Source organism: Myxocyprinus asiaticus, chromosome 14 (genome assembly GCF_019703515.2).
Source record: "Myxocyprinus asiaticus isolate MX2 ecotype Aquarium Trade chromosome 14, UBuf_Myxa_2, whole genome shotgun sequence".
In the NCBI taxonomy this organism is placed as follows: domain Eukaryota; kingdom Metazoa; phylum Chordata; class Actinopteri; order Cypriniformes; family Catostomidae; genus Myxocyprinus; species Myxocyprinus asiaticus.
The window spans coordinates 6,656,910-6,668,035 of NC_059357.1; the positions used below are offsets into that span (position 1 = coordinate 6,656,910).

General features: G+C 37.1%; 1 protein-coding gene across 1 annotated transcript; it reads right to left on the reverse strand.

The window, feature by feature from the left end:
• Window positions 1-1,070: 1,070 nt before the first annotated feature.
• On the reverse strand, window positions 1,071-10,828 carry LOC127451116 (E3 SUMO-protein ligase CBX4-like). The gene is made up of 6 exons (XM_051715553.1): window positions 10,485-10,828; window positions 6,980-7,215; window positions 6,853-6,896; window positions 6,338-6,403; window positions 4,578-4,644; window positions 1,071-4,138 (listed from the first exon to the last, which is right to left on the reverse strand). Exons 2-6 carry the CDS (start codon window positions 7,046-7,048, stop codon window positions 2,834-2,836), a joined length of 1,551 nt encoding a protein of 516 aa, XP_051571513.1. The 5' UTR covers window positions 7,049-7,215; window positions 10,485-10,828; the 3' UTR covers window positions 1,071-2,833.
• Between the last annotated feature and the right edge of the window lie 298 nt (window positions 10,829-11,126).

Sequence of the window (11,126 nt, forward strand, 5' to 3'; positions counted from 1 at the left end):
ATCATGAACATGTGCTCTTTTAAAGATCTTCATGGCTTTGTAATAAGATTTGGCTGCTGGACTCATACAGATGACCCACATATAGACCTATATATTAGATTGCTAATTTTCAACACTATAGATATACTGTAGGAATGTATTTCCATTTATAAAAAGAGCTTAATCAGTTTATTGATTTCACTGAACATGGTACTGCAACTAACCCAACTCTGATCATTTTAAACATGTGTGCATTCATTTTGTGCCATGCTTCTGTAGAAAGGTCCAAAAGAATGTCAAAATAAACTCTCTAACACATTAAAGGAATATTCTGGGTTCAATACAAGTTAAGCTCAATCGACAGCATTTGTGGCATAATGCTGATTACCATTACCAAAAATAAGTTCAACTCATTCTTCCTTTTCTTTAAAAAAAAGCAAAAATCGAGGTTACAGTGAGGCACTTACAATGGAATTGAATGGGGCCAATTTTTTGGAGGGTTTAAAAGCAGAAATGTGAAGCTTATAATTTTACAAAAGCACTTACATTAATTCTTCTGTTAAAAATCATGTGTTATTTGAGCTGTAAAGTTGTTTAAATCGACATTTTTACAGTCGTTTTGGGGTATTAGGGTTTGTTGACTACATCTTCATGGCTACAAAGTTGTAAAATTGGCTATAACTTTATACAGAAAAGGTTAGTAAGAGATTTTATCACAATAAAATCATGATAACACGCATAGTTTTATGTCATGTAGCTATACTTTTGAAACAGTGAGTATTTTAACGTTTACGGATTGGCCTCATTGACTTCCATTGAAAGTGCCTCACTGGAACCCAGATGGTTTTTTTAAGAAAAGGAGGGACGAGTCAAAATTAATTTTTGTGGTAATCAATATGATGCCACAAATGCTGTTGATTGAGCTTAACTTGCATTGAGCCCGGAATATTCCTTTAACAAACATTTTAATTGGCCAAATGTTTAGGATGCTTGCAGTTTTCTTTCTCTGAATGCACTCCACACCCCTCAAAAAAACAAACAAACAAAAAAACAAACATCTCAAATATTAAAGCACTCATCACACATTCTAAAACAAATATTTCTCTTTTTTTATTATTATTGAACAGAGTTTAATATGGATTTGAGAAACATTTTCAATTACAGTTTTTTACGGATAAAATGCACACATTACGCATATAAAACAGCTTTAACCTTGATGGCATTATTGTGTAGTTTGTATATTACACAGATCTCAGCGGGTATCTTGCATTGACAGCAAAGTCAGACTCCAGTACATACTAAAGCTATTGAATGACACTGTCCAATGTAAGTGTTAATCCTTACACGTTTTAAACGGTTTTCATTTATGATATCCAATCATAGTCATACTGCTATTATCGAACCATTCTGCATAAGACGTAACCTTTGTTGGCTTTTTATTGAGTTCAATATCAAAACATATCCAGGAGATGATAAAGTGCAACTTAAACGTCTTACGGGTAGGAAACATCAAACAATCCAGTTGTTTATCTAGCATTGCACAAGGAAGACAAGGTTGACCTCACAGGTCAACAGCTTTATCCAGTCAAGTAAAATTTTTCATTATTCAAAAACAGCCAAAACAAAATCTGTTATGCTAATATCCAAAAATACTTGTTGTAGGTACATTCATATACATTTCTGATGACACCTTTCGTAGCAACTCAAGATTAAAAGATCTCCGATATATGTACTGAAATCCCAAACAATGGAGGAATAATTCTGTCCATACATTTGTAAAATGTGACTAAAGGTATGTTGACTTAAAATGTGCATTTTAATCAATCTACCTTATTGTCATGTACATGGACATTGAAAGTTGTGGGTAAGTGCATTTAACATTAATGGAGTTTTCTGGGTTCAAAACAATTTAAGCTCAATCGACACATTTGTGGCATAATGTTGATAACCACAAAAAATTCGACTGGTCCCTACTTTTCTTTAAAAATAAGAAAAAAAATCTGGTTACAGTGAGGCACTTACAATGGAAGTGAATGGGGCCAATCCGTAAACGGTTATACTTACGGTTTTAAAAGTATAGCCACAAGACGTTAACAACATGCGTGTTAACATGACATTTAAGTGTGATAAAATCTCTTACTAACCTTTTCTGTGTAAAGTTATAGCCAATTTTACAACTTCATTACCATGACGCAGTAATGCCGTAAATCCTTAAATCCATAAAACATCCGACAATTTAAACAACTTTACAGCTCAAATATTACACAAAATAATTTATGCACATTTATGCCTGAAATCCTCCAAAAATTGGCCCCATTCACTTTCATTGTAAGTGCCTCACTGTAACCACGATTTTTGCTTTTTTTAAAGGAGGGACGATTCGAAATAGTTTTTTTTTTTTGTGTGGTAGTCAACATTATGCTACAAATGCTGTCGATTGAGCTTAACTTGTATTGAACCTGAATTATTCCATTAAGCTTTAGTGAATTCTTCAGTTTCACCAGTGTGCTCTCTCCGTTAGGCTGATATTTCCTCGGGTAGGTACAAATTCAAAGCTTTATACACTGTATTTTACACTGTACAAATATGTGCCTTCGAATTCACTTTCCAGTAAATTACCCTGAAACTACCGACTGTCTCAATTTTATGCATTACAAAACACATTATTTACCATATTTATTGACATATAAACAAATAAACCCAACATATAGAGTTTGCTTATATGCCAGTTATTTATATAAATGGTTTATTTGCTTTAATAAACATGTAAATATGTCTTCAGGAATGGCAATGTACAGTGCTTTTGAGCTGGCTCATCCAATGATCAAATGGCAATCCAGTATATTTAAATATGTTATTGTCCTGGAACGTATTCCTTAAAGGTCACGGTTAAGCAATTTGTAGTGATGTCCGTGATGATAACGTTACCTACAAATGGTTTAAAATGGTTGTCTTTGTTCTCCACCTCCTTAGAGCTTTCTGCAACCTTCTCAATTGCAGAAGGAACATCTGTAGGAAACTGTATTGGAGTTCTTGTTGGACCACAGCTTAAGTCAATGGGCTCTTCGAGAATTGTGTCGGTAAAGTCATAACTGTTGGTTCTGCTGGTTTGCCAGTCTCTGTAATGCAAGTTTATGGGTTCTGTCTGAGGCGAAGAGATAACTATACTTGTTGCGCTGGTGCTCCTCTGACTGAAGAACTGCTTACAATCTCTAACGTCCTCACTGGGTTCCGAAAGGTTCCTCTTACGGTAACCGAGTTTGGTGTCCATGTGGGTTGGCGCAGCCTTCTCCGCTGTCATGGAGTTCAGTTGACCTTTAGTTATTTCCATCTGATCGGTTACCATGTTCACTTTTTGTTCAGTCTGCATAGGCTTAGCTTTTGGAAGTTCACACATTTCCTGGGCCTCTATATGAAAATGCTCACTAGTAGGAGAAACTTTGCTGTTGTCCTTAATAGAACCATTCTTATGGCCCACTGTGGCAACATCAGACAGATTGTGTGTATTATTCTTCAAAGATTCCTCTTTGTGTTGTGCTTTTTCCACTCCAGAAGTGTCCCTGTTTTTGACTCTCGATGAATGCACACCATTGTCCATGTATTTGCTCATCACAATGACAATTCTGCCGTTTTTGTTTTTATTCTCGATTATTTTCATCTTACTGCCGATGCCATTCGGAAGCGCAGACTCTTTAGAACTTGTCTTAAGTGCCCGCTCTGCTTTGTTAGCATTATCCGGCAGTCCTTTAAGCTCAACAGACAGATCCTTCACTTTGCTCAGGCAGTCAGTGTCTTTGTTCCGTATCCACTTCTGTTGCAGGGCTGGAGGGAGGTTCCAACCTTTGTTGGCAGGGTCTTGACCCTTGGCCTCTTTGGGTCCTGTGAGCGGTGTGTCATACATCTTAGGGTCTGGCTGGAAATGATGATGCTTTTTGCTGTTAAGCTGGTAGAAGTGTTTCTTTTTCCCACGGATGTGTGCTTCTGCTGTTATCTCCTTACAGCTGGGCAGGTACTGATGGTGTTTTTTACTGTTCAGCTGGTAGTGCTGCGGCCGTTGCCTGTGGATCTGAAGTGAGTCCACTTTGGGCTGGTTCTCCTCATCCAATAATGTGTCATGAAGACCACCCAGGATGCTAGATCTGCGAGCAAAGGCAGGAAGCTGGAACAACAAAAAAAGGAGTTTATCTATGCACAACTTAAATTAACTGAAAGTCTATCATGTGTTAATTATTTTACGACACGTTTAGCTTTACTCTAGAGATGAAAATGTGTTGTCAATCTACAGATAGGGTTTATCATAATTTTTTTAAAGGAAAAATTGTGAAATCAACAATAGAAGTCCATTACAGTCATCATGAATGATTTGTCTATGGCACAAGCATTAGTCATATAAAACCTCAGTACATTAAGCAATATGCAGACAGAAAGGAGCCTTCAGCACACATAATTATTGATTCATAATAAAGTAGAAGTACTCCCGTGCACAAATAGTGCACAAGAATAACCTCTGTCATAAATAAGGCAAAATACTACCAACTTAGGCACTGACTGCTAGGCTAAAAACACAATAATATAAAATCTATAAATGTATGACGTACCTGGACCAGGGTGTGCTTGGGTTTCGGCCCTCTTTTGCGATATCCCACCAACTGCTCTTGTCTCTCTCTGAAAACAATGCACAAAAATATATAAATCTACAGTTTTCAGTACTCATGGTTAGACCTTAAATTTGACACAATGCATGATAATATACAATTCAAATTGCTATAGATATTGGACATTTTCAAAGCTATAGATTATAATAACAGTTGATCAAAGTCACAGATGACGAGTTCAAATGCTGTGAGGAAACTTTCATTAAAGGAATATTCTGGGTTCAATACAAGTTAAGCTCAATTGACATCATTTGTGGCATAATGTTGACACAAAACAGTGAGGCACTTACAATGGAAGTGAATGGGGCCAATCTGTAAACATTAAAATAATCACTGTTTCAAAAGTATAGCCACAAGACGCAAACAACATGCGTGTTAACATGATTTTAGCATGATTGATGACCAATTTTACAACTTTGTTGCCATGACGACGTAAACCGTCGTAAGGCTGTAAACCCTAAAACTCTAATATGACCAGAAAAAAAGCTCAAATAATACACTCAAACACATATATTTGCATATTTTTAGGATTTACGCATTGGGACTTCATTACAAAATTCCATCAAATTGAATTTTTAACAACATTAAATTAATAATTTGTTTTATTTTATTATGTTAAAAGATTACTTGATTACATTTGATGGAATTTTGTTATGAAATTCAAATGCTTAAATCTTAAAATATTTTTTTCAGTGTACACAAGCTTTAACAGAAGAATTAATGTAAAAAAAAAATATATATATATATATAAAATTACAAGCTTCGCATTTCTGACTTTAAACCCTCAAAACAATTGTCCCCATTCACTTCCATTGTAAGTGCCTCACTTACCACAATTTTTGCTCTTTTTGTTTTTTAAAGAAAAGGACAGACAAGTCTAAATTATTTTTGTGGTAATCAACATTATGCCTCAAATGCTGTCGATTGAGCTGAACTTGTATTGAACCCAGAATATTCCTTTAATCAACTTATTAGAACAATTCTGAAGAACCATCACTCACATCTTCAACATTACACAACTGACCTACAACAAGGCACAGCTAATCTCTTTGATCACCTGGTTACAACACAGAGTGCAATGGGTAACATGACACTGTATAGCCTGCAACTTCCAGAACCCTTTGAGTACAACTCAACAAACATCTTGCGAAATCTGCAACTGAATTCTTTTCCAAGAGGTTCTGTAATGCTTTGATATTTATTCGACTTCTATCTTCTGAACAGAACAGAGAGCTCAGAGGAGTGTGTGGATATCAAAAAGCCACTTTTAGAGTAGATTTGATCATAAACATGAGTTTAGGAGCCATTTCCACTTGTGAGCACACTGCTACTGCTGTATATTATATATAAGAGTTTATATCTACAAAAACAATGCTTTATGCATGTGGGTCAACAATGCTCTAATTTCTATGCATGTTCCTCTGAGGATGCCTAGTTCCCTAGAACTGTAATCAGAGTTGATGTAAACATTCATTAGTCAGTTTACTATGCTACATCCATTCCGTATGGCTTGCAGTAGTAATAGCAATGGGGTGTTTCCATGCAAGCATCAAGAAAGTCTTTGTAGGAGTCAGACATGACCCATGGGGCTACAATTAGTCTTCAGCTAGAGGACAAGCGGTGACTGTGCAGGGAATTAGCCCCGCCTCCCGTGACCATATATGGTCATCACTACAAGTTCAGCTATTCGTCCTCCATCTCACCTGTTTTGGAAAGCGACGAGAAGCCGCGGGTCCAGAATGTTCTCCTCGGGTTCCCATGTGTTAAATCTGTAATATTAGGGAGGGAATAGTTAACAACTCTTGTTGTAATATTGTACAAATAGTAGCTACAGCGTAAACATGTTAAACACACAGCATTGGCAGCGTTCTTTTTATAAATACGAATAAATATATGGGCCTATATAAGTAAAACTTTATCGTCGAAAATCGGAAAACCAATATTCAAAACGTTATTTTTTGCACTTAAACTGACTGCACGGTGGCATCATAGTACCATCACCGTACACCGTATTCCAAAACCCATATATAAATAAAGCAATGCGTAAATAAAATGTCACGGCACGGCAAAAAACGATCTTCACGCGCGTAAATTCGTAATGGAATCCGTAGAAACGCGCGCGCCCAATGCCATGTAGGGTAGCTACCAGGTTTTCGAAATCAACATTGCTCGGCAGTTACCGTTAATGTATCTACAAACAGAGCATATAAAGACTTACTTGGCTGCCCATCCTCGCCACTTCACCAGATACTCGATTCTGCCCTGAAAAACAATGAAAACGGGTATGAGAACAACAAAAATATCCTCGCACCATTTACGGTAGTTCTAGTTTGCGCCAGTTTTACCTTGCGTAGGCGCTTCTTCTCGATGCCCTCCACCGCGAAGACATGCTCCCCGACGGCAGGTAGATCCATTCTCTCTCTGCAAGGCGTTTGGAGTGATTTTACGCGTCTTTGGTGCAATGGTTTACTGTCTTTTGATCTCTTCGCGTTCTGCCACCGCTATCGCCCAAGATTTAATTGTCCCTCACCCCTCCTCCTCTGGTGGGCACGAGAAAAACTCACTGGTGGTGCTGCTGCTACTACAGAAAATAGTTAATGCAATAATAAGCCAAGTCAGGCACGTGACGTCAGCGCGCGAGGAGGGGGAGGTGGTACACTATGGCAAAAGCAGAATGTAAAGCTGTAGTGTGCGTAAACAGTGATTAAGAACTTGCCCAGATAGCACACGTACATCTCCGAGATGTCTGTTTTAGATCTATTCATCTGGAAAGCATCGCATTCTAATTAACATCTGCTAAACACCTTAAAAACATCAGATTTACAAACATTCTAAATCATAAACATCTCAACATCCGAGACATAACTAATGATTGCAGATGACCAAACTAAATGCATCTTTCATATGTAAACACACACATCAAAAAGATGTCTGGGTGATGTACCTGTGCTATCAGGGTGGAAATATGCATGCAAAAAAAAAAAAAAAACTTTCACTATTGTCAGTTTTACTCAGTCCTCCCATGTTCATATTACTCAAAAAAATTATGTAACTAAGGGAACTTAAATTAACTGAGTTGATTGTAAGTGTCTTGTATGCTTAACTTAATCCATTTGCATTGGGACAACATCAATATTTTTTGTTTTGTTAACTGAAACTGCAGAGGATTTCTAGCTCCAAGCATGCTTTGCATGAGACTCGACGGGAAGAGTAAATATTGAAATAAAGGGGGATACTTGTTAGGCTTTAGTGTTTTGTTATGTTAGATTTAGAAGATTTTAGCCTAGGTTAAAGACCAATACATATAGTTTTCTACATATTGCTTTATCCATTGAGCGCTTTCTGTGCTAAAAATAACATAGTGACCAAGTTGCACTCAGTAGTGCTTCCCAGCAGCATGTGTTTAGCATGCTAACATTTCCTGTCCTAGCTAGCAGTTAGGAGAGTTATTTTGACATGTTTAATTTTGTTGGGTTTAATTGATTTAGTTATGATCCCTCTACTTGAATTATTTAAATTGAAATGACAAACTGTGGGACCACTGTCCATGATTGAATCAAGTTAAGCCAAAGAGTTGTTTTTTGAGTGATTGAACAGATTATCTATCTATCAATCTATCTATCTATCTATCTACAGTTGAAGTCAGAAGTTTACATACACTTAGGTTGAAGTCATTAAAACTCATTTTTAACCACTTCACAGATTTCATATTAGCAAACTATAGTTTTGGCAAGTCGTCTAGGACATCTACTTTGTGCGTAACATGAGTAATTTTTCCAACAATTGTTTACAGACAGATTGTTTCACTTTTAATGAACTATATCACAATTCTATTGGGTCAGAAGTTTACATTAAGTTAACTGTGCCTTTAAGCAGCTTGGAAAATTCCTGAAAATGATGTCAAGCATTTAGACAATAAGCCAATTAGCTTCTGATAGGAGGTGTACTGAACTGGAGGTGTATCTGTGGATGTATTTTAAAGTCTACCTTCAAACTCAGTGCCTCTTTGATTGACATCATGGGAAAATCAAAAGAAATCACCCAAGACCTCAGAAAAACAATTGTGGACCTCCACAAGTCTGGTTCATCATTGAGAGCAATTTCCAAATGCCTGAAGGTACCATGTTCATCTGTTCAAACAACAGTATGCAAGTATAAACACCATGGGACCACGCAGCCATCATACTGCTCAGGAAGGAGACGCATTCTGTCTCCTAGAGATGAACGTAGATTGTGCGAAAAGTGCAAATCAATCCCAGAACAACAGCAAAGGTCCTTGTGAAGATGTTGTAGGAAACAGGTAGAAAAGAATCTATATCCACAGTAAAACGAGTCCTATATTGACAAAACCTGAAAGGCTGCTCAGCAAGTAAGAAGCCACTGCTCCAAAACCACCATAAAAAAAAGCCAGACTACAGTTTGCAAGTGCACATGGGGACAAAGATCTTACTTTTTGGAGAAATGTCCTCTGGTCTGCTGAAACAGAAATTGAACTGTTTGGCCATAATGACCATCGTTATGTTTGGAGGATGAAAGGGTGAGGCTTGCAAGCCGAATAACACCATCCCAACCGTGAAGCATGGGGGTGGCAGCATCATGTTGTGGGGGTGTTTGCTGCAGGAGGGACTGGTGCACTTCACAAAATAGATGGCATAATGAGGAAGGAAAATTATGTGGATATATTGAAGCAACATCTCAAGACATCAGCCAGGAAGTTAAAGCTCAGTCGCAAATGGGTCTTCCAAATGGACAATGACCCCAAGCATACCTCCAAAGTTGTGGCAAAATGGCTTAAGGACAACAAAGTCAAGGTATTAGAGTGGCCATCACAAAGCCCTGATCTCAATCTCATAGAAGATTTGTGAGCAGAACTGAAAAAGCATGTGCGAGCAAGGAGGCCTACAAACCTGACTCAGTTAAACCAGTTCTGTCTGGAGGAATGGGCCAAAATTCCAGCAACTTATTGTGAGAAGCTTGTGGAAGGATACCCAAAACATTTGACCCAAGTTAAACAATTTAAAGGCAATGCTACCAAATACTAACAAATTGTATGTAAACTTCTTGTGATGAATGAAATAAATAATTCTCTCTACTATCATTCTGACATTTCACATTCTTAAAATAAAGTAGTGATCCTAACTGAGACAGGGAATGTTTTCTACGATTAAATGTAAGGAATTGTGAAAAACTGAGTTATAATGTATTTGGCTAAGGTGTATGTAAACTTCTGACTTTAACAATAGCTATCTATCTATCTGTCTGTCCCTCTGTCCATCTGTCTATATATCCTCTGTCTATCTATCTATCTATCTATCTATCTATCTATCTATCTATCTATCTGTCTATCTATCTGTCTATCTATCTGTCTGTCTGTCTTTTTGTCTCACAGGCTATTTATGTATCTATCTATCTGTCTGTTTGTCTGTCTGTTATGTCTTTTTGTCTCACAGGCTATCTATCTGTCTGTCTATCTATCTGTCTGTCTGTCTGTCTGTCTGTTATGTCTTTTTGTCTCACAGGCTATCTATCTATCTATCTATCTATCTGTCTATCTATCTATCTGTCTATATATATATCGTCTGTCTGTCTGTCTGTCTATCTATCTATATTGCAGTTTATTTTGATGCCTTACATGATTAAACTGTAAAATAGCCTTAAATTGTGCATTTTATGATCAAATAGTTGCATATTTACAATCTATAATGTGTTAGCAACACGTTATGATTATATGCATCCAGTGCACTGCACTTGCAAGAATTATGGTTATAAACTGAAACTCCAAAAATTACTGGTGTATTTGACCTCACCTTATTTCCCCATAAATGTACCACAAAGCAACAAAACACACACCTGTACAGCTGTAAATCTGTTCATCAATTCAGCTTTCTATTAGTTTATTAGTTGCATGTTTGAATTAGCGGTAAATGAATCGCTCATTTGGATTGTTCGCGGCTTCGCGCTCGGTTCAGTTTAGCGGCAGTAGGTAAATCAATCGATCATTTTAACACCATTATAGACTAATGTTGTTTCTGTGTCATTTTATAGCCGTTCAAGCTGCAAATCAAGCAGAATTCTGTCGAATTCGCGACGTTAAACTACAAGAGCGAAAAATAACCAATGCTTTGTCAAAGCGCTTGATTTTTAAATCGCGTCCCTAAAACGCAATAAGTGCAGTCCCTCAATTTTCAGATGCTTTTCTTCATATTCATTTAGCCAGTGAATAAAATATAGCAACTAAAGGGTTAAATTGAGGTTGGGACATCAACAGCCGGCTAATCTCCATATATGGCAATGAAAGAGAAATTGCAAAATATATCGGGTTCCTGTGTTTTGTTGATATTTCTTACATACACACCGAAATATTTACCCAATAAGGCAATGCTTTACGCAATATATGTACGGAAAGTGTTTTGTGATGAAGCGAAAATGATCGTCGTTTTGTGCTGCATTAATGTTGAGAGGAATACGCCCTGCTGCAGTAGAAACAGAGAG

What these genes read in the sequence shown, in the direction of transcription:
- LOC127451116 (XM_051715553.1), bottom strand. Translation starts at nt 7,048, where the DNA reads ATGGATCTACCTGCCGTCGGGGAGCATGTCTTCGCGGTGGAGGGCATC. An exon ending in AGAAGAAGCGCCTACGCAAG is followed by an intron (nt 6,897 to 6,979) that starts GTAAAACTGGCG and finishes ATTGTTTTTCAG; the next exon opens with GGCAGAATCGAGTATCTGGT. An exon ending in CTCGTCGCTTTCCAAAACAG is followed by an intron (nt 4,645 to 6,337) that starts GTGAGATGGAGG and finishes CATTGTTTTCAG; the next exon opens with AGAGAGACAAGAGCAGTTGG.